The sequence below is a fragment of the Electrona antarctica genome (assembly GCF_951216825.1).
Source record: "Electrona antarctica genome assembly, chromosome: 13".
NCBI classification, from domain to species: Eukaryota; Metazoa; Chordata; class Actinopteri; order Myctophiformes; family Myctophidae; genus Electrona; species Electrona antarctica.
In genome coordinates, this window is record NC_136794.1 from 2,126,949 (window position 1) to 2,151,777 (window position 24,829).

Genomic DNA, 24,829 nt, shown 5'->3' on the forward strand with positions numbered 1-24,829 from the left:
GCTGCTGATGCTCCCCTTATGACGGATGCACATTCTCCTGTCAGTTTTCTGACTGCTTGCTGGGCAAGACCCTGACTAATGAACCCTAGGGATTTGAACCTAGGGTCCAGCAGTGTAGCCAGGGTCGTTTGTGATTGAGTCTCCAGGCCTTCAAACTTGGATTTCATCTTAAGCATCAGGTTGTCTCCCAGTTGTTTTGCTGTGACCTGCTGTGGTCTGCTGAAGTCCACAGCTGAAGTGATTTGAAACAGATTGTGAAGCAACATTTTTACCATTGGGATTATCATTGATCCGGAGACTCTCTTTTCTGTAGACATTTGAACTGTTGCCATATAAAATGGGGCAAGGACTTTGATGCATGCAGCCATGTTTTCGTAATCATCCGAGGACAGCGGTGGCACATCATTTGGGATAGTGGAAAGAGTTGCCCCCACTGCCTGCCTCTCATTATACAGACGCTGGAACATGAGGTAGGTGCTGTTCCAGCGAGTGTCCACCTCCTGCATCAGCTTCATGACTGGTTTGTTATTTGTCTTCTGCACAAGTTCCAGCATCTCTTTAGCTCTAGTGCTGGTCTTGAAGTAAGTAACCACTCTTCGTGACCTTGTGCGCAGGTCTTCCAGGCCAGGCGTTGTCACTAGTGCCTTCTTCACAACTAAGTTCAGTCCATGTGCAAAGCAAATAGTATTCCGTTTCCCTAACAGTCTGACAGCTGCAACCATGTTAGACCCTGCATCTGTCACAATGGCTGTCACCTTATCAAAGATGCCCCATTCCATCATGAGAATCCTGAACTCACTGCAGATATTCTCATGTGTATGAGCTTCTGGGAATGGCACCACTCCCAAAACCACTGTGGCCAGCTTAGCAGAGTCATCCACATAATGGGCTGTCACTGCCAGATAGGCATCCAGATTCATGGAGGTCCACATGTCACTGGTCAGGCTCACAGCCGCTACGCTCTTCATCACAGCCGTGGCCTTGGCCTTCTCCTCCTCATATATGGCCACCACCATCTGCTTCAGAGCCTTTCTGGATGGAAGAATATATGTGGGATCAAGCAATCCCACAAACTCCTTGAATCCAGAGTCCTCCACGATGGAAAAAGGCTGGGAGTCTTTCACCACCATGTTCACAAGAGCCTCATCCAGCTCTTGCTTCCGGTTAGTTACTAAGACAGAAATAAATATATATTACAATATGTAAAAGGATTTATCAGAAATTTCATTTAAATGAAGCAGGGCTTGTGTCATGGAATATAGTCAATGTATAACAAGTGCAGTGTGATAAATCAATTATAATATAATAGCCTACCTCGACTACCCTCCTGGTTAACAGGAGCTCCATGATTCGCATGCTTCACAGTGAAGTGCCTCTTCATGGAGGAAGTACTCCCATGATACTTCAGCTCCATAGCACACACCAAGCACCGAACCTGAAGAGAAAGGCATTTGATACAAATTAAACCCAATCCATAGTTACTGGCTGTTCACCATTTAACAACTTTACTTCTATGCTTGCATAGCTCTGCTGTCAGGAAGATACCACCTAACTCCAAAATGTCCATAGTTCAGGAAATGAAAAATAAACATGCAGGAAATTAAGAAAACCTTATATTTTTTGAAAAACACACATACCAGACTTAAGGGTGTTCAATAGCACTGATTTTTGCAAAAAGTAATAATCAAAAACCTCAAAAATGAAGCTAGATGGTTTCCTCCAAACAGCAACGATATTACACAGCCATGATGAGTATGAGTAATAATAACACACTATAGCGGCGCCTACCTTATCCTGAGAGATAATATCAAAATGTTGCCACATGTCAGATCGAGCAGAAGCTGGCTTCTTCCTCGCTGGCTGAGCTGGCTCCATGACGACGATGACGATGATGATGATCAATACAAGCAAACGCAATGTAATGATATAACAACAACTCAACAACTACTATGCAAACACCTACTACTGCAACCCACAAATTGTGCATAGTTTGAGGCGGTTATAAAGACAGAAAGGCGCTAAAAATCAAACTGTCTCGACCTGTCAGAATCGAGAGGTGGGCTCAGACCCATCAGGTGATTCATTCACAGAACGAAACGGTATGACGTGGGCGTGAACCATGCATGAACCCGTGAACCAGTCTGCTGATTCGGTGGGAGGAGTGAAACAGTTACTGGTTCGGACGTCATGGTCACGTGATTTTTTCCCCCAGTGAAGCAAGCTCCGAAGCACTGGTTCATATGCAAATTAAGTTCCGTTTCGAAGCGTGTGCCGACGCTTCAGTGCCAGACGCCCATCACTAGCTCTCTGCTAAATTAAGTTATACTTTTGTATAGTAGCCTAAAACTAACGTAAGATCTGTTTAAATGCACACTGTCACGTGACAGTGGTCAACATGCTAATTGTGTGGATTGTCGTTTTTTATCAGTTGTGTCAGACTTTAGTTTTACCGTTTGACCGTATTTTGTAACGCAGATCAATGTCATGTTTACTTAGACGTCTGAAAAGCCAGCGCAGAACACTGACTACATGTAGGCCTATAGTATGTCCTGAACTGATCATTGCAGGCAATGTTTGATACATAGGCCTACACTACACGTTTTGAATGCTCAGTCTGCTGAGCGTTGTACTGTAGCCTATGTACAATAGACAGCAAAGCAAAACATACCAGCACATCAGTAACAACAGTGGGCTATATGCAGCATCATTGATCTATTGATTGATTGAAATGATATTGAATTGTGTGGTTATTATTGAATTCCGGAATATGCTAACATGCTGTCTCTAGTTATAGTTATAGTTAATTTCCAAAGTGATCAAATTATTTTGTGCAATTAAATGGTCAGCTAGATGGTGATAAAAAGGTGAGTATGTGAATACCAATGATAAGTAGGCCTACCATTTCAAGAATTGTTTACTAATGAATTAGCCTACATTGTTTCGGTACTTTGGTGTTTAAACTTTTAGCATTCCACCAAACCTAATATATGGACTACCAAACCTAAAATAGCTGATCTACAAGCTCCCAATACGTCACAACTTGATGTGTTGTGAGCTTGTGGATCTGCTATTTTTTGGAATGTTGTCACTTTAGCTCCAGTGGACACGTTCTTGAAACATCAAATTGGCTCTAAGCTGTACTATTTATTCATAAACTCTCCTTTATGAACATGTATAATCAGTGTGTGTGCTGCAGCCTCTGCCTCAGCTCCACGTTGCAGTGTTCAGAGTATGGGTTTTATGGGTAAGTCTCCTATTGGCTTAGGCAGCCAATGATGAAAAAGTGTCTAGTATGGTCGCTAGTAGAGGTAAGCGAACATGTTGTCCACACACTTTACAAGCAGCTGGCAAAAAAGAACCTCATCAACTAGGGATGCCAAACGACTCATATTTGGCAAATCGATAAGTCGAGGCCGCAAATCGACGTGTCGATCGTTTTTTCCCCATTTTTTTTGTTGCTGCGCAGCATTTGAGGACAGCGCAACTAACTGTGCATTCCTTTAAAGCGCCACAACTTCTTCAGCTGTATTATTATCATTAGTATTTAGAATGTGCATCAAATCAATCAATACAAATTAAACTTTATTTTGTAACCAATAAACATGTGTTTATTAAACACGGAACAGTAATCCGTAGGCAGCAGCAGCCTATAAGAAAGCCGACGATTGACAAAATAATTTGAATAATGTCAGACTCTGGGTGCCAATTAACAACAGTCAGTAAACATGGCAAATTAAACAATATATTGTAGCTATTGTGGTGTTAGCTGTAATGCCTTTACTCTGATACTCGGGTAGCTATAACAGGATGTGGTCCAACCGGATGTAACCAGATTATGCTTGCCATCATAACACAGCAGTTGTACTACACGGAGATCTTATCTGAATAAATATATTGCATTGCCATAAACCGTCTGCATCTTATTACCCATACTTCCACATGGTGCCAGAAGTTGGGCAGCGGTAAAGAGCAACTTTTGGAGCGGAAAAAAAGGAGAGTTTAACGTCAGCGAGGGACGAGATGTCTCAAGGCGGCGGCGGCGGCGAGGCTGCACATGCAGCACAGCAGCAACAACCTCCACAGCTACCGGCTAATGCTAACGCTCCTCCGGGCGCTACGTTCTCCATACAACCACCTGAAGCGTTCGACTTTTCAAAGCCTCAGGATTGGGAACGGTGGATACGCAGGTTCGAGAGATTCCGACTGGCCAGCAACCTCAATCTTAGCACAGAAGCTAACCAGGCGAACACTCTTATCTACTGCATGGGGGATGAAGCAGACGACATCCTGCGCGGTCATGATTTAACCGACGCACAAAGACAGCAGTACACCTCGGTAAGAGCCACCTTGGAAACATACTTTGTGCCCAGAAAGAACGTGATATATGAGAGAGCAAGATTTAATCAGAGAGTGCAGCAACCAAACGAGGCCGTTGATGTTTTTATTACTGCATTGCATGCCCTGGCTGAACATTGCACATATGGAGCACTCCACGACGAGTTAATAAGAGATTGCATCGTGGTGGGGCTGAGAGACAACAGTCTAGCTGAGAGGATGGAGTTAGACAGGGATTTGACGCTGGAAAAAGCAGTCAACATGGCAAGGCAGTCAGACAGACCTCAGAGGAGGGGGTAGAATGGACATTGATGCTATAACAAAAGGCAGAAGACAAAAGCCATTCACACCAAAGACCCCTCATTACCAAAAGCACTCATCAGCAAAGCCACATCCATCATCTGACCGCAAGACATGCTACAGATGTGGAAAGTCCCCTGGTCATGCCATAGCACAGTGCCCAGCCAGAGATGTCACATGTCACACATGTGGAAAGAGAGGCCATTACAGTAAAGTATGTAGATCTACCAAAACAGTACATGTTGTAGAGACAGAACGTAATGCTGACGCTCCCTTGTTCCTAGGCTCAGTAGATGCAGGCTTAGACCCATGGTATGCTGATTTGACTGTGAGAAACCATATAGTCAGATTTAAGATCGACACAGGAGCCGATGTCTCAGTTATCCCAGCCCAGATCTACTATGCCATTACAGAGGGCGACACACAGTTAGCCAAACCTGACAGACCACTGTTTGGCCCAGGTCGCATGCCTCTATCTGTTTTAGGCAGGTACAGAGAGTCACTATGCAAAGGAGAGCAAGTGATACAGGAAGATATTTATGTTGTCAATGACTTAAATGTAGCCTTGTTAAGCAGACCAGCAAGTGTTAAGCTTAAACTAGTCTACAGAGCAGACAGCATAGACAAGTCTGACATGCAAGAGTCCTACCCAAAATTGTGTCAGGGTTTAGGAATGATGCAGCAGCCATACACTATTAAGCTCAGGCCAGACGCCAATCCTTATTCCCTGGCCACACCAAGACGAGTCCCCATCCCTTTACTAGGCAAAGTAAAAGAGGAACTCAAGAAAATGGAGGACATGGGAGTCATATCCAGAGTGGAAGAGCCAACTGACTGGTGTTCAGGCATGGTTCCAGTGCCTACAAAAAACGGCTCAGTACGCATCTGCGTCGACCTCACCCGCCTCAACGAAGCGGTCTGCAGAGAGAAATACATACTGCCTTCAGTGGAGCAGACAATTGGTTCTCTGGCAGGGGCGAAGATCTTCAGCAAGTTAGATGCTAACAGAGGATTTTGGCAGATCCCATTGTCCCCTGAGTCGTCACTGTACACCACGTTCATAACCCCATTTGGGGTTATGAACCTTTTACTTTAACAGACTGCCCTTCGGCATAGCGTCGGCCCCAGAACATTTTCAGCGGTGCATGTCTATGATTATCGATGGGCTGCAGGGAGTCGTATGCCACATGGATGATGTTCTTATATGGGGAGGAGACCAACTCGAGCACGACATCAGACTACATACTGTCCTCAACAAACTCCAGGAAGCCGGGGTCACACTAAACATGGAGAAGTGTGAGCTGGGCAAAAGTGAAGTCAAGTTCTTAGGCCACATTCTGTCAGCTGACGGTGTGCAGCCAGACCCAGACAAGGTCAAGGCTGTCATGTCCATGAGAGAGCCGTCTGACACAGGAGAAGTTTGCAGTTTCCTGGGAATGTTAAACCAGCTGGGAAAGTACATTCCAGGTCTAGCTGAGAAAGACAAGCCGTTGAGAGACCTTCTCTCGAAGAAGTATCAGTGGGTCTGGGGATGTGCACAACAGAGAGCATTTGATCAGCTGAAAAATGATCTCACATCTCCTCCAGTGCTGACACTGTACGACCCCAACAAAGAGCTGAAACTGTCGGCGGATGCCTCTTCATACGGATTGGGCGCAGTCCTCCTACAGAAGGAGGGAGAGCGGTGGAAACCAGTCGCGTACGCATCACGCTCCATGACAGAGACAGAACAGAGATACGCCCAGGTGGAGAAGGAGGCGCTAGGATTGACATGGGGGTGCGAGCGTTTCCGGGACTTCCTTATTGGGAGACATTTTGCCATGGAGACTGACCACAAGCCGCTTATCAGCCTGCTAGGTCACAAGGCACTCACAGAGCTTCCTCCCAGAATCCAGCGGTTTCTACTCAGACTTATGAGGTACAGTTACACTATCTCACACACCCCTGGCAAAGAACTGTTTACAGCCGACACACTCTCACGCTCACCTGTCAGTCAAAACCCAAGTTCGAAACTGACAGACAGAGACTTGATGGAAGACACAAACATCTACGTGGATGAAGTTGTCACAAGCATGCCTGCCAGCTCAACATACATGGCACAACTGAGAGATCAACTGCAGGAAGACAGCGTCTGCTCAGAGGTCATGTCATACTGTCAGAAAAGATGGCCTGACCGCAGCAAGCTCACAGGTCCAGTGAAGGCTTACTGGCCTAATAGAGCCATACTTACAGTACACAATGGACTACTGCTCAAGGGCTCCAGACTAGTTATTCCCACAGCAATGCGCAACTCTGTCCTCGACGCACTACACGAGGGACATCAGGGGATGACCAGATGCCGAGAGCGGGCCAGAGAGGCTGTATGGTGGCCTGGCTTGAGCGGCCAACTGAACGAGCTGGTGAGAAATTGCAACACATGCATCAAGGAACGTGCCAACCCTGTGGAGCCATTAATGTCCACAGAGCTCCCAGAGAGACCATGGCAAAAAGTAGGTTCCGATTTATTCTCACTCAACCAAGACACCTACCTACTAGTAGTGGACTACTACTCTAGGTTTGTAGAGATTGCCAAGCTAACTCCCACACGATCTCAGGATGTTATTGTGCATCTCAAATCATTCTTCTCTAGGCACGGAGTCCCGGACAACTTTTTTAGCGATAACGCCCCTCAGTACTCCAGTCAAGAGTTTAAGGACTTTGCAGCAGCTTACGGGTTCACTCATACCACTAGCAGCCCTAGGTTCGCTCAGAGTAACGGAGAGGCGGAACGTCACGTGCAGACTGTGAAAAGGCTGCTAAAGAAGGCTAAGGATCCATATCTGGCTCTGTTGGCCTATAGAGCTACACCACTCGCAAATGGCTACAGTCCTGCTCAACTCCTCATGGGCAGGAGACTGCGCACTCCGGTGCCCCAGCATCCATCTCTTCTCACTCCAGAGCTTCCAGACAGCACCGTCGTTGCAACTAGGGAAAGGGAGAGGAGAGAAAAGGACACTGCAAGTTTCAACAACAGACACCATGTGAGAGATCTGAGTCAACTCACTCCAGGTCAACCAGTGTGGATTACAGATACAAAGTCTCAAGGCACAGTGGTTTCGTCCCACTCAGCTCCACGTTCATACATTGTGGACGGCCCTACCGGCACTATTCGGAGGAATAGACACCATCTTGTCCCTTTTACAGAGACTGTTCCACACACACCTCACACACCAACACCAGGCACACCACCCCGACCAGGTGAGCCTACACTGGATTATCCAGACCGCCCCGAGTCACCTCAAACACAGGCTCCCAAGGCACACACACCCGTCCATACACACACACATGGTCCTACCACTAGGTGTGGCAGAAGGGTGAGAAAACCTCACAGACTGGACTTGTGAACTGTGTGAAAAAAAGAAAGAAAAAAAAAGAAAAGAGAAACTAACCTGATAAATGTGAAATGTGAAAAAGAGAGAAAATAACCTGAAAAGAAGATGTGAAAAAGAAGATGAAAGTTGAATGTTTTGTGTTCTGATGTTCACACTATTTGCCTCCACAGATATTGCCTGACAGTGTTTATTTTTGTTATTTTTCTTGAGAAGCCTTAGGAGTGCATTATTCTATTTTGAGTGAATATATATATGTGTTCAGTTTCATGCAAGGGTTTTCAGAGGATTCCAGATTCTGCATTATCTGAGTTAGAGCTGTAATTGTTACAGTCTGTTATAGCTTGCTAGAAAGGGAGATGTGGTGTTAGCTGTAATGCCTTTACTCTGATACTCGGGTAACAGGATGTGGTCCAACCGGATGTAACCAGATTATGCTTGCCATCATAACACAGCAGTTGTACTACACGGAGATCTTATCTGAATAAATATATTGCATTGCCATAAACCGTCTGCATCTTATTACCCATACTTCCACAGCTATGGCCTGGAACATTTATTACAAAAGTAAGTAAGTACACTTGCAGCTGTTCCAAAATACATGGACACATAGCGCCCTAAAATAGGCCTATTAGGCTTAAAATAAAATAGCAGGCATGTAAAATATGCCGTGGAACTATAGGCCTATTCGTAACGAACTTGTAGCAGCAAAACATTACAATTTTAAACCCAAAACCTTATTATTCTAGGCCTAACAGTTAAAAAAAAAAAATACAAAAAAATCATTTGGCCATCATTAGCCCTAAATCCCGGACATAAAACAAATAGCCTTCAAAATATAAAATAAATCATTAGACCAATAGGTAGACTACTAAACTACACAAACAGTAACACTGTACAAAAAAAATGAAATGATTCAGTCATCCCTAAGGCCAACACTTGTTTACATTTAACAATTTAAATGAACATATATGGCCTGGAGATTAACAAATTAAAACAAATAGCAGCTTTGTTGTGTCAAACTCAAAATAATATCCTAGGCATTCCACATTTTAGAGTAGACTAGCTTAAACCACTGACTTACTCTTGTTCAAAAACACAAGCTTGTTTTTTTTTTCGGTGGGTGCAGCAGCGACCAACTCCGCCACATCTTCGTCCGACTCCCCCTCAGCAGTAGTAGCTGGCCCAGCAGCATGGTCCGTGTATTTTACGGCCATTTGAATTCTAATTTCGTATTTGATAAACAGTATTCAGAATACGGTTTGGTGTTCTGAATACTGTTTGTCAAATATAGAAATGGTAAATTAAAACACAGAATACGGTTCGTTTTCTGAATACTGTTTAGAAATGGTTCACTAAAAACTTAGAAATAGGTATTTAAAACGAAAATATAACCCGATTCTAGATTTTCGTTGGTGTCGTTCGAAACAGAACTCGAATTCAGAACAAGACGCATCGGGATGCTGTACGGAATACTGTGATTCATTTCTTGCTCTGTAACCCGGAAGTCCCGCCCTCCTCCCCGATAAAAACAGAGCGGGTGCACTGCCCTGGGCGGCGCCATCTTTCTTTCGTCACTGAGTCAGAAGCACAGCAGTTAGCGGCAGCAGTTAGAATGGAAGAGTATTACGGTAACGGTGGTTTAAGCTACGTCCTTTTCAGGGGGGACATCAGGCGTACAGTAATGGACATGGACATGTGCGTGGAGAATATAGGCATGATCTTCAAGGTACTGTAATGTTTAATTAATACGTTTGAGCGTACTGTTTACCTGTGTAGCATGTAGCTATTTACCTGTGTAGCATGTAGCTAGATAGGTACTAGGTCAGTGGTTCCCAAACTATTTCATGTCAAGGACCCCCAAAATGACACTTAACAGCCCGCGGACCCCCATTTAAAAACATATGCCAGGGACCCCCATAAGAAGATTTCTACGGCTCTATAGCAGAGATTCTCAACCTGTTTAATTTCAAGGACCCCCAGTTTGACATGCATATTAGTCTAGTACGGACCCCCATTTAATGCCATTTATATCTCAGGGACCCCCAATTTATATTGTAAAATCAATGTTAATTTAACTCTGAGTGTACAAATGGAACCAAATGGAACCGGTCTGCTGAGTTACAGACCCACAAGGGTCCATTTGGTTCCTAATGGTCATTTAGCTGGGGACCCCCTGGAACTCCCTCAGGTACCCCTGGGGGTCCCCGGTCCCCATGGTAGCAAGTGATTCCATCATATTTACAACGATGCTTTGCGTTGTGAGGTCGTAGATTGGCTTTATCAGAAGACAGAACTCATGCAGGATACACAAGTGATATTGGAAGCGATGACAAAGAAATGAGCAGACAAAATTGGACATGAGTTTTAAGCTAATACATGGAGGAATTTGTCAACAATGAATATATTTTTTCCACTAATTGTATTGATGATAACGTGCATGTTATTGCATCTTTAGAGATTCTTTAAACACTTATGGTATTTTTCATTCTGTCCACTTAAACAGGTCAGCTCCAGGAATCTGTACATTACAGATGAGGCAGACGCTGTAATATTTCCAGTGTCATCAGGATATTTTGCCACCATCCATCTTGCAAATCGTGGTCACTACGAGGTCCATGGCGATCCAGATCAGAGTCCGCTCCCTGCAAGCAGAGTCACACCCACACCAAACTCTTCGGTTGGAACTCCACGAGCCAGGGCCAAGTTCCCAGTGAAAGCCTCCCATAGGTTAGTTTTTTTTTATGCTGTAAAATCTTATCTCTCATTCATATAAGCTTTATGTGTAACTGTAATTCTAAATTTATGATTTGATGTCCAGGTCAATCACTGTGACCGAGGTCAAGGTTCAAGGTTCAAGGTCACGGAACATTACCTTTGTGGAGGCTGATGCAAATGTCAAAGGAATGACGGCAAAGGCGATGGCTGCGTTAGGCAGCAATGCGCCACTTACTCTATTGGAGTGCAAAGGAAATAAAATCCTGGACTCTGAGTACTCAAGAGGCAAGTTGTATGATCAGACACTTGCTTATAATTTGTGGTTTCAAATTAAAATTAATGCTGTTTTTTTTTAAATCGAGGTCAATAAATACTTTCTTGACCCCCAAAGGGCTGGCGTAATCTATGCCATGCCTGATGAGGACTTTGTAGAGTTCCAGAATGGCAGAAGAGCTAATCCTAAAAGGTAATACATTTGATGTTAAGGCAAAAACATATGAATACATGTTTAGTTTAAAAAATTGAGTTTAATTTGTGTAAATTAACTTTTTGTTCTGATTTGGTTTTCTCAGCATAATTATGCAGAGAAAAAAAACGGATTCTAAACAAAGTTGTTCAGGTGCACTAATTTGAAAAATCTTGAATCCTTTCTTAATCTTTTCCCCTCATGTCTTACAGTGCAACCGTCCAAGCCATCATTGGTGAAATTGGCCAACTGAAACAAGCAGCGGAGGGACTCCAAGAAATCACCTCAACATTAAACCAGCTGTCTGATCTTGCGAACATCAAAAGCACAGCAGCCAGTCTGCAGGACCCTATGCAGGAAGCCTTTGCCTGTCTCATTTGTAAAGGTATGTAACGGTATACACTATGTGACAAAACGGATTTAAGTTTTCTTTATGATTAAAGTTGTGATTATTGTTTTTCTGAAACCATGTATTTTAATCCTTGCAGATACAATGGAAGTGCCCATGTATTCTACATGCTGCTATTCTCTGCTTGGATGCCAAGCATGTGTGCGACAGTGGCAGTTAACTTCAGATCGGTGTCTGAAATGCAGAGCAGAAGAACTTCACTCCAATCTACACAAAGTTGAAGGTCTCAATAGGCACGTTTACATGTCACGTTCTAATCGGGTTAAAACAAGGTTTTAAATACACCCGATTTAAAATATCCATGTATACACCTAAATAAACCCGATCAAGTCCGACCCGATTTAAATTCTAATCGGGTGCAGAGGGGTGGTCTAGACTTTTTTTAGACCCGATCAAGAGGACATTTCTTCCATGTATACCTTAACCCGATTAGAATCTGATATGTTCTTTCTGCACATCAAATCGTCGGCAATTTCTGTTGCTTAACCGCCTTGTTTTTGGCAGTGCGATGAGGCGGTATTCCTCTCTCTCGTTCCCTCTCCCCCCTCTCTCTCTGCAAGCGCATGTGCGCGCACACACACATGGCACTATTGCCGAAAATCTCCCATGCAAATAAAAAGTATAAATAAATAAAAGTGTTGCAGCCACTGAGATAATGGATGATGAGAATCACTCGTAGGCTACCTGAAGTTGCATGCGTTGCAACTTCAGGTATGAAGGCTCTACCATTCAGTAGCCTACCATTGCTAAACAGACACAGTCCAAGTAGGCTAGTTGCATTCTCGACAGAGATGAGAGAGGAGAGATGGAACCCAGCCAGCACGCCCACTTGGGTCCCATGTGGTTTAAATGCGGGATACATGGGTACAAGTGGGAATGGGCTTGAACTGGGAACATGTAGTTCCAACATGGTCTACATGTGGGCTAACTTGCATGGGTTGGAAGTGGGCAAGCCTATATACTGTAGGTCCCACGTGGTCTACACAAGGGCTAACTGGCATGGGTTGGAAGTAGGCAAGCCCATATTGGTCCAACATGGTCTACATGTGGGCTAACTTGCATGGGTTGGAAGTGGGCAAGCCCATGTGGTGCACCCGCTTCGAATGGGATCAGTGTATTGAAACGGGGAAAATCAGGTGCAATCAGGCCTTTCAATAGACTGAGTAGACGTCTACCCGTCTACTCAGGTGCTCAGTAGGTTGATTCCTTCCTATTGTGTAGGTTGATCTGTGCAGTTTAATGCATCGCATGCAGCTACTGGAGCTCAGTAGGTGATCATTCCTTTCAATGCAGCCGTGGCGTCTACCGCGTCTCGTCACGTGACCATTGGCTTTCTTTTCAGCGCAATAAACATTACTCAACTGAATTAATAAAGTTCCTGCATTATAAACCTTGTTTTGATTATTTTCCTAGTGAGAATGTATTTTATGCCTTCAGACTTATTTCTGTAAATGTATGATGTCTAGATTTGTCGTTATTTATTGGTTATTCATTCATAATTTTTAACAGAAGTGCACCGAGGTTACTATTAGCAACGCTCCCATACTCCGCAGGGATGATCCCATTGTTGAATTGACCAAATGTCGCAATTAGGTCCCAAATGGTATCGCATCACAATTAAACCAACACAATCCACGACCTTTTCTACGCACATACGCTTCCAGCCTAGCCTCGGTCCCAGGCTTACTTATCTGTGAAAAGAAAAGCTTCCAGCCATATCCTTCTAATTTAGACAGTAGACAGGATATCTGCAATATCATTTTTTTTAGAACCAAAACATAGATGGATGGATGGATGGATAGATATTTCTATGGGAACTGAATTATGTAATAAATAAACATTGTTACATGATTATTGTGAGATCTATCTATTTTTATTTCATTATTTAGTTCACATAGCAACATCTACATTATCATGCTAGAATGATGGAATCTATAACTACCACTATGGTGAAGTCAATATTAATTTCATATTATGATGACCTACATCGCATGTTCAGTGTCATGGTTGTGAGCCATAGACGGAATAGCCTCTTAAAAAATGTAATAGTTTATTATGAATGTCATTGCAAACATCAGATTCGGTCATAATGATTAAGCCTCAAACTTAATGATAAATTAATAATGAAAGATATTCTATGGAAATTAACTAAGTGCTTGCTTTGTGGTTAAATGTTTTACATGGATACCTGAAATGACAGGAGTGATAGATGTTCAAAATTGTTTGATTGAGTCCAAGATATGTATAAATTAAATTTAAAATATGATTGAACTGGTATATTTGGTTCCCTTTCAGTCAGTTATTGATCTTGCTACTTTAACTCGATTTTATTCTTCAGCTATTTAAAATGCAGATCTGATTCTGTACATTGTAAAGTGTGTACAGCAGTATTTCTAAAGTATTAGTTAAATCCAGATTCATTTCACATTACAGGTAGTTTACAGCTGCAAAGTGGTGATATTCAGCTCTGCCAGTGTATTTAATACATTTATGCAAATATTTTCATCAATGTAGTCAGTGTAGAGAAACACACGCTATGGTCTAAACTGTGAGGCATCGGAGCCCATGTGGCCATGTGCCATAACTATCGAATATCAGAGTTGATGCCAATATCACAGCAAAATCTTAATGCCTTGTTACTAGCACTCCTAATGATACATTTGATGAAAAAATAAAGTGTAAATTGAATCCGTGTGTCTTTTTGAAAAGAATACATCTGACTTAACATCACAAACCAATGTACTGTACAACCATTCATTTACAAAGTGGTGTATAGATCATTATGCGTTTATCAAAGTATTCATAATAGATGAGGGGAAGAGCAATGGAATGCATAGACAGACAGACACTCAAAATTGTATTTATTAAGAGTTGGTATGTATTTTTGTATATTTGCCGTCATGGCCATACCAAGTTTGTAGTAGAGCTACATACATAATGGCAAAAGATACAACTAGAACTGCACTCTGTCAAGTGCCTACTTGCTTGTTGCACACAAGGAGGTCATAAATGGCCTACTAGTGCGCAAGTACTGTCGACCGCTACAAACTGTCAAATCTCAGCTTCTCTGTGAAAGAACGTTTGAAATATTGAATTATTAGGTGTAGCTATTTGCTACGTACCTAGTTTTTGGAGGTAAAAAGGGCATAACTGGAATAACTAGCTCTCAATGATGACGTAATAAAGATGTGGATTAAAGGACCCAATGCCAGGGTGTAATTGGTTTTCGATGGTGACGTAATGACGATATATGTTTTAGTGTCGGGAGGATTAAAGGTAATGCCCATATGTATACATGTATGTAATCTGACACCACTGCCATATCAAGCACAAGTAATCATTACGTCATACGCTGGCACGGCGCATACGCATCAAACAGCGACATGGACGAAAACTATTACTTGCACGATCACAGAATCACAAAACAGTTGTGATGTTCACATCATCACATCATCACATCATCATCATCGTCGTCGTCGTCGTCGTCATCATCATCATCACCGTCGTCGTCGTCGTCATCATCATCGTCATCATCGTCATCATCCAGAGGTGAGTACACCTCAGACATTAGTTCTCTTGTGGGAGGTATGCAAGATGTGTCACCTATGATATGCTGGAACAGTGACATCGCATTCTGCAGTTTCCTCTCTAACTGCATCATGCTGCCAGAAAGAACAGCATTGACACCAGGGTGATTGTTATCATGAATGGATGCCTGTAGGGACACGTGCTGCTGTTGAAGGTGTTGGATCATGGTGCTCATCTCACGCTGAAGCAAGACCTTTTCCTCAGTAGCCCGGTTCATAAGGTGCAGTGCATCTATGGCAGGTCTTTTTATGGCTCTTGGAACGTCACCCTCTTCCGTCTATAAAGAAACATGGTAAAATAGCTTTAGTACAACAAAGCAGCACCAATAACACTATGAACTATTCTTATTAACCACATGAATCCTAGTATCCCTTTTCTGGGAATAACATTCTGTGCTGAAAATAACCAATCTACAAAGTCATGACAACAGAGCTTGTTATTCTAGTCTTTCCTTTGCCAAAACAATGATTGTCAATAATTTTTTGGCAAAGGAAAGACTAGAATAATTTGGAAACCAAATGTGAAATATACGCACATTGTCATCAAGGACCAAATATACAGGAAAGGAGACATCGCATGCTTCCTGAAACTCCAGCTTTGATGGATAGTATGTCATCTGTGGTGGCCACTGCAGACTGTTGTACTCAGCAATGGCTTTCCTCAGTCTCCTGTTACAGGTGTTGATCTGTTTGGAAAGCCGCACAGCAATGCCTTGCCCGTCTGCAATAGGACATTATAAACAATGAGAATCCAAAAACCCACAGTGTATGTAGTAAATATAGACAAACTAATCAATCTCTGAAATAACACCCAGCTTACTTTGAAAATCCTGATAAACTTTACAGACCTGAATAACAGTACATTAAATTAACCATATGAACCCCTGCATCCCTATTCTGGGGAAACATTTGGCAAAAATAGCTGTTCAACAAGTTGAAAACAGCGTACCATGACACAGTAGGTGCGTTTACATGGACACCTTTCTTCCAATCTGATTAAAATAAACCCGATTGAAGGTTTTGGATCAAGTGTTTACATGGGGCAAGTTCAATCCGATCAGGTGTTTACATGTGCCCACTTTTAATCAGATTAGCTGCTGTTTGAATAATGAAATCAGACCCATCTGAACAGAGTGGTGATGTACTCAGGGGCGGCCTTAGAGATCGGGAGGCCCCGTTCATGACGTCATAATTTTAATAATTCATAATTATTATTAAAAAATATATATATATTATTTTTTTATTTCTTTTGATTTATTTTTTGTCAGTGTCTCAGCGCTGCTAGTGCAGTGAGTGCACGCGGGAGGCCCCGTTCATGAAGTCATAATTTTAATAATTATTATTTTTAAAAAAGAAATCTTTTTTTTTTTCAGTGCGCTGCTAGTGCAGTGCTGTACTGTACTGTACTGTAGCCTACTACATTGTACTGTACTGTACTCGTACTGTAATGCACTTGTACTGTAGTCGTACTGTACTTACTTGTACTATACTGTACTACATTGTACTGTAGGGCATTCACTTCTAGTAATTTTTACTAGTTGACTAGTTGCCTAGTTTACTAGTCGACTAGTTGATTAACTACCTATTATGTAAAAGTACAGTACAGTAGGCTAGTAAAATCTCAACTTCCCATCATGCACCTGTGCACGGTGTGAAGCTCGACAGCGCCACTTTGTCACCTGTTGGTACCCTAAACGGACGGACAGACAGACATAGGGACACACATTGCCGTTCCTTAAGTGGCTGCACCACTCAATAATACATTATTATTATTATACACACAGCTAACCCTATTATTATTAATAGGCTTATTATTACTATAAAATGGGTCACCACATGTGTTTTCCCACTTTTACCCATTCTTCTCCCGCCTTTACACACACTGAACTGTTTTTTTTGGGGGGGGGGTTTTAATCGGGAGGCCCCCGATGCTCGAGGCCCGTTTCAATTGAAACGATTGAAACATATATAAGGCCGCCACTGGATGTATTTGGATTTGTTTCGTTAATGAAGCAGCAGAGCAGTTTGACTTCAACTTTTCTGATGGGGGAAATGAATGGAGAAGATGAGCAGAAGAACAAAGGGATTGTAATGGTAGGCCTACCTAGTACCTATAGGCTATAGAGCGTCGCAGTCCCGCCCCCTACCATGGCCCAAGAAATGAATCCCAATGCATTTTTCCCATAGACATTTCAAAAAGTATTTATTTAAAGACGGTTACGCCGCGGACAAAGCCAACTCGAGTCGTGACAACTCATGACAACACAAACAATATTTTGGACCAAACAAATAATTACAAAGAAGAAAAACAACAAAAAGTGTTGTAACCTGCCGTTTTTTTCTTCTTTCTAATTATTTGTTCGGCCCAAAAAATTGTGTTTGTTGTCATGATTTGTCACGACTCGAGTTGGCTTTGTCCGCGGCGTAAACGTCTTTAAATAAATACTTTCTGAAATGTCTATGAGATGAATGAACGGAGAATCATTTCCCGGGCCATGGTAGGGGGCGGGACTGCAACGCTCTATAGGCCTACTGTTACAACACTGCTGTTTGTGTAGGCCTACAGGCTACAGCCCTACTTGTAGATGGGCTTGCCCACTTCCAACCCATGCCAGTTAGCCCACATGTAGACCATGTTGGAACTACATGGGCTTGCCCACTTCCAACCCATGCAAGTTAGCCCACATGTAGACCATGTTGGACCAATATGGGCTTGCCTACTTCCAACCCATGCCAGTTAGCCCTTGTGTAGACCACGTGGGACCTATATAGGCTTGCCCACTTCCAACCCATGCAAGTTAGCCCACATGTAGACCATGTTGGAACAACATGTTCCCAGTTCAAGCCCATTCCCACTTGTACCCATGTATACCGCATTGAAACCACATGGGACCCAAGTGGGCGTGCTGGCTGGGTTCCATCTCTCCTCTCTCATCTCTGTCGAGAATGCAATTAGCCTACTTGGACTGTGTCTGTTTAGCAATGGTAGGCTACTGAATGATAGAGCCTTCAGAAGTCGGAGTTGATTGATTTCCAGCTTATTTTGTGGCTAGTAATTAATAACCCTTATGGTCTGAGTCGTCTCATCTTTATACTATTTATTATTAATTCAGCTTTCACATTTTACCCTACCCTATAGTTGCAATGGAAAGAATATTATATTAAATATCTATATACAATGAAAAATATTAAGAGTACATGGCATGCAAGCCATTTAAAATGTCAAATAGGCTAATGTGGAATTTTACGCAGGTGGTTCCAAATGATGAATTGATTACATCACTAGCAAAAGACGTGAAACTAGGTCAAATCAATTACTGTAGCTGCAGCGGAGCTGTTCCAACTCTGACTTGAAGCAGCGGAGCTGGTCCGACTCTGACTACACTAAACTGACCAGCACGGCTTCAAGTTTAAACCATAATGGCATGTAGGCATAGTATTGGATATCAACTTTCTTCAGCCAAACAGAAACAGATCTGCGATCACAGAGGCGGGGGGCAGCGCATGCAACTTCAGGTAGCCTACGAGTGATTCTCATCATCCATTATCTCAGTGGCTACAACACTTTTATTTATTTATACATGCATGGGAGATTTTCGGCAATAGTGCCGTGTGCGCGCACGTGCGCTTGCAGAGAGAGGGGGGAGAGGGAACGAGAGAGGAATACCGCGCCTCATCGCACTGCCAAAAACAAGGAGGTTAAGCAACAGAAATTGCCGACGATTTGATGTGCAGAAAGAACATATCAGATTCTAATCGGGTTAAGGTGTATACATGGAAGAAATGTCCTCTTGATCGGGTTTAAAAAAAGTCTAGACCACCCCTCTGCACCCGATTAGAATTTAAATCGGGTCGGACTTGATCGGGTTTATTTAGGTGTATACATGGATATTTTAAATCGGGTGTATTTAAAACCTTGTTTTAACCCGATTAGAACGTGACATGTAAACGTGCCTATTGTGAGCTTGTGGATCAGCAATTTAAAAAACAAAGACTAACAGAAGTATCTGCCAAGACAATTTTTCAGTTAGTCCTAAAGCAACGGTTTGAGATTGAATGTGTGCAACAGATGTTCTTTACATGTATGGATGCGAGGCTGAAAGCTTGTGATGTACAGTCTACACCAATGTGTCATATAGGCTACCTTAAAGGACCACTTATCTTCCTATAATAGGTCCTCACTAATAATCATGATAAAATGGGCACAATTCTTTCCTACTCAGTCTGTGTCTCATACGAGGGCTGTGGGCAGTTTAGAAACCGTCCTCCAGTGACATCATCGTTAGGCAAACAAGATTTTTTTTTACAAACATTTTTAGATTTGTATTATCGTGAGAACGATGGCTTCCATTTTCGCATTGCAACTTTTCAGGACTAGAAAGCCTGCAGTTTCTATTAGCTTGGATTCCCCATCGATGATGTCACTGGAGGACGGGTCTCTGAACTGCCAACAGCCCTCCTATGAGACACAGACATTTTATCATGATTATTACTGAGGACCTATTATATGAAGATAGGTTGAAAAGTTGTTCTTTAATACCATGCCCAATTCATGTTTATAAGAGTTATAGGCCAAAATGTAAAGTGGCCTGTTATAGCACTACTGTGAGGCAAATATTTGCAATTACTTTATGTAATCTGTACCACATGTGGTATAGCCCTTAATCTCCCAGAGAGAAAAATATTTGGAAGGGAGATTTCCCCTATTCGCATTAAAGTCAATGTGTAATTTTAATCAATTCATAATAATATAAAGTATAAAAAGAAAGTTCATTGCTCTTGGGGCAACAACACTAATAAACTTCTCCAAGGGACACAATCAAACTGATGTTCCATTATGAAAAGCACATTTTAAGTACATAACTTATTTTTCAAGTCAATTTGAATTATTTATCTACCTGGGTATTTGCGTTTGAGCTGGAGTAGTGTGGCTCTCTCCCTTGCCTCAGTGCGTGCTCTCTGAAGCAGTGCAGCCCTGACATCCTGGTCAAGCTTTCCCAGTGTTGACTGGAACACCTCATCGGACTGACACCACCTCTTTCTTATATGGTGTTGTCTTTCAATTGCCTGAAGACAACTCTCAACCCTAAACACAAGAAACAGTTTGTGTTAAATCTTCATTGTACAATAGCACACACATGTTAGATTTGAAATTTTATACCATGGCTTGCTTATGTCGAGTATTTTGGACACGAGACCCTACAAAAATACTTAACCAAAACGGGAGAGCACGAAGATAATTGTGTGAGACACGGCAGACAGATTGATGTTCCTCAGAGATGTTTTATTTCGACAACACAGCAAACAGCAAAGCATGGCATAGGCTCCTCCGGCGGCCTTACGCCGTCCCAGACTGACTGACTGACTGACATAGAAATCAACTAGTCTTAAGTACAGTTTTACACAATACACATAGCTCCAGACAGCTGGCATTTGGCCACCCTATAGATAGGTAGAATCAGGATCACTGTGGCCCTTTGATCCACTGTTTTAGCATTTGATGGCCCTAGGTGTGAACCAGGATCTCAGACTATAGTATAAACAGGCGCCACATCGACACCCCTGTTCTTGAATATCAAAGACAGACCCTGCAGACTAGGGCAATTAACTATACCTGCTGAATAAACAGGATCACCCATATGCTAGGCCCACGAACATGAGATATTGTAAGAATTATTGATTCTCAGATTCCACACTTACTTACTGTATTTCATCTGCATTTGATGACTCCTCAGTACGCAATCTGCATAGGAAAATGTTTGTTAAAACTGATAAAGGTTTTGTCATATCATGGGTATAACATGTTTAAATGCTATTCTGCATAATGTTAAATGTTGAGATCTAACTGCTGTGAATGGAATTTCCACTAGTAAAGGCTACAATGTGAAGTTTTGGCGATGTCTGTGGCAGGCGCACAGATGTGCCCATACATAGACTAATTGTGTCTTCGTAGGTCCTTGTATAAGCCCTTTTTGCCTCATCCTAGCACTTTCCCTTTTCTCTCTCATTCATATATATATATATATATATATATATATATATATATATATATATAAATACATAAATAATTGTATTGTTAAAAATACTGTGCTAAATAAATAAATAAATATAAACATGACAGTATTTGTAGTATAGGGTTTAAAGCAGTAGCGTTGTGGTTAAACCAAAGTCCACATGGGGGTGCTGTTGGCTCAGCTTTTGCACCAGTGGAATGGGTAACTATTTGTACACTATGTTGTAAATATAGAAATATTAATAGACCTATTTTTACACTATGCTGTAAATATATACATATTAATAGACCTATTTGTACACTGTTGTAAATATAGAAATATTAATAGACCTATTTTTACACTATGTATAAATATTAGACCTTAATTGTCGAATATTAAAGCGTGTTCTCATCATGTATTGTGTACATCAGTGGTTCCCAAAGTGCAGGGGTCCGGCTGACCCCCAGGGGTCCTTGAGGGAGTTCCAGGGGGTCCCCAGCTAAATGATAGTTTGGAACCAAGTCGACCCTTATGGGTCTGTAACTCTGAGAGTGTATAACTGGATCCATTTGTACACACTCAGAGTTCAATTGACATTGATTTTACAATATAAATTGGGGGTCCCAGAGATGGAAATGCCATTAAATGGGGGTCTGTAGACGAATGCATGTCAAACTGGTGGGTCCTTGAAATTAAACGGGTTGAGAATCACTTTTTTTTTTTTTTTTTTTTTTGACCAGTGGTGGTGTGACAGAAGCAGCTGAGATTCGATCTGCTGCCATTTGAAATTGGACACAGTAGGAACTTTCTATCCAGTTTTTCTGCACTATCTGTACTTCTGACTTTATACTATTTCTGTCTCTATACTATTTCTGTCTTTCCTACTATTTCTGTGTTTCTTTGTCTGTTCCTAAACCCTGGACCAATCTGTCCTCTTTGATCTGGAACAAGGGGCTAGCAGGATATATACAATCACCAGTAGGCTAATCATTCAGCCCCTTTCTGGACTTTGCATAATCCTGTGTTGATAGCTCCTAGACATATAAATAGCACTGCTGTATATATGCCTCAGATCAAACAACACTCTGACCAGCGGTGTGACACCTTTTTCGGTCACTCACTCTCTGTCTGTCTCTCTCTTGTAATAACATCTACATCTGTTTATTGTTCATTTTCTTCGGACACTCTCTTTTAATAACATCTACATCTGTTTATCGTTCACTCCTTCGGTCACTCACTCTTTCTGTCTGTCTGTCTCTTTAAAACTTCTCTGAGCTCTCTTAGTTCCTTTCCTCTCCTCCCGTCTGTCTTCCCTGTGCCCCCACGCTATACTCTGGCTCACGACTGGTTAAATCTCCATCCTCATCGAACAAACTCTCACAGGCTATCTAGCATAGCCTAGTGCCAAAGCAAAAAGACCCGGACATCCAGAGACACATCAAGCGAAGAAAAACCACCTCCCAGGGTTTTGTATCAACCTTTTGTATCATCCTTTTTCACTACATATTATTGTCATTTATTGTTATTATTATTATTATTATTTGTAATTATTAGTATTATTATTATTATTATCATTATTACTACGGTTTTTGTTCTATTATTATTACTACCACTATATATATATATATTACCTATTTTTCTCTGTACAATGTGTTTTCCCACCATCCCCATACTTTCCCCCTCATGCCGTCCTAGTCACTACTTCCCCCGTCTCAGAAATCCCTCAAATCTCATCTATCCAGCTCGTTCACCCAGTCACCACATGGTGGTGGAGGGAGGCCTCTGGAACTGCCATGCAGCTACCAAAAAGAAAATGCCTGAATTCATTTCAGGCCACGCCTCCCTCAAGTCTCTGCATTTCCTTGCTCTGACTGAAACCTGGATTTCCCCAGACAACTCTGCAACCCCGGCTGCCCTCTCTGTTTCCCACAAGTTTACCCACACCCCTCGCCCAACAGGTGCAGGGGGTGGCACAGGACTACTAATGTCCCCCAAATGGAATTTCCGTGTCTTAAATCTCTCTCACCTTTCTCTGTCCACATTTGAATTCCATGCTATCTCAATATCACAACCAGTCCCCCTCACCCTCATTGTGCTCTATCGCCCCCCAGGAACTCTTGGGAACTTCCTGGAAGAACTAGATTCCCTGATTAGTTCATTTCCGGAAGATGGCACCCCCCTGATCCTACTGGGCGATTTCAACCTACCTACAGCAGAGAAGTATCTTCCCGTTACATCCCTTCTGGCCTCATTTGACCTCTCACTATCTCCCTCCCCTCCCACTCACAAGGCTGGTAATGTTTTGGACCTTGTGTTCTCCAGAGCCTGCTCTCCCTCTACACTCTCTGTTACTCCGTTAATTAGGTCTGACCACCACTTCATAGCCTTCTCCCTCTCTCTCTCCACCCTCCCGCCTAAACCCACTAACCCTCCTAACGTCACCACCCGACGCAATCTCAAATCCCTAAACCCCTCCTCCCTCTCATCCTCTATTCTCTCCTCTCTACCCTCCCTGGAGTCCTTCCTCTCTCTCTCACCTGACTCTGCAACCTCATCCTTCTTCTCCTCTATCTCATCTGCATTCGACCAACACTGCCCGCTCTCATCCAGGCCAGCTCGCTCATGTCCACCGGCTCCCTGGTTATCTGAAACTCTCAGATCTGAACGAACACCTCTAAGGGCAGCCGAAAGGAAATGGCGCAAGACAAAGCTACCTGATGACCTATCCCACTTTCACTCACTCCTCTCTGCCTTCTCCCTCTCACTAACCACTGCTAAAACCTCTTTCTACCACACCAAAATCCAATCCTGTACTTCTAACCCAAGGAAGCTCTTCTCCACTTTCTCCTCCCTCCTTAAGCCCCCTCCCCCCACCCAACCTTCATCCCTCACTGCTGATGTTTTTGTCAACTACTTCGAGAAGAAGGTTGACGATATCAGCAGCTCCTTCCCCCCCCTCCCCCATAAAGTGGCATCTGACTCAACCAACACTAACCCCAACACACCATGCATGTCCTCCTTCTCTCCTCTTTCCCCAGACGAGGTCCTACAACTAGTGACTTCCACTAGACCTACCACCTGTCCTCTCGACCCTGTCCCGTCTCCAATCTTCCAGACCATCGCACCTGATCTGCTCCCCTTCATCACCTCCATCATCAACACCTCAGTAACCTCAGGCTGCGTCCCATCTGCCCTCAAGTCAGCCAGAGTAACACCACTCCTCAAGAAACCAACCCTTGACCCCTCAGATGTCAAGAACTACAGACCGGTATCACTCCTTTCATTTCTATCAAAAAGCATTGAACGTGTTGTCTCCAACCAGCTCTCTCTCCATCTCTCACATAACAACCTGCTAGATCCCAACCAGTCCGGATTCAAAAAAGCCCACTCCACAGAAACTGCCCTGCTGGCAGTCACAGAAGCACTACATGCTGCCCAGGCTGCTTCCCACTCTGCAGTCCTGATTCTCCTAGACCTATCAGCAGCATTTGACACAGTGAACCACCAGCTGCTCCTAGACACCCTAGCGGATCTAGGCATCGGCGGGACGGCACTAAAGTGGTTCTCCTCTTACCTCACCGACCGGACCTACCAGGTCTCCTGGAAAGGTCTGTTATCATCCCCCCGAACCCTCCAAACTGGGGTCCCACAGG

At 42.9% G+C, this 24,829-nt stretch overlaps 1 protein-coding gene across 1 annotated transcript; it reads right to left on the reverse strand.

Moving 5' to 3' along the window:
- Positions 1-14,805: 14,805 nt before the first annotated feature.
- On the reverse strand, positions 14,806-21,023 carry LOC306935146 (uncharacterized protein). Its single transcript, XM_079518045.1, has 4 exons — positions 20,888-21,023; positions 20,082-20,269; positions 15,720-15,904; positions 14,806-15,461 (listed from the first exon to the last, which is right to left on the reverse strand). The coding sequence occupies exons 1-4, from the start codon at positions 20,968-20,970 to the stop codon at positions 15,042-15,044; spliced, it is 876 nt and encodes a 291-aa protein (XP_079374171.1). The 5' UTR covers positions 20,971-21,023; the 3' UTR covers positions 14,806-15,041.
- Positions 21,024-24,829: the final 3,806 nt, after the last annotated feature.

Bases quoted from the DNA above. Each gene is read 5' to 3' on its own strand.
- LOC306935146 (XM_079518045.1), bottom strand. From the start codon at position 20,970: ATGACAAAACCTTTATCAGTTTTAACAAACATTTTCCTATGCAGATTG. The intron at 15,905-20,081 runs GTAGATAAATAA...GTCCTATTGCAG, and splicing joins GCTCAAACGCAAATACCCAG to ACGGGCAAGGCATTGCTGTG. The intron at 15,462-15,719 runs GTGCGTATATTT...GTTTCTTTATAG, and splicing joins ATTTGGTCCTTGATGACAAT to ACGGAAGAGGGTGACGTTCC.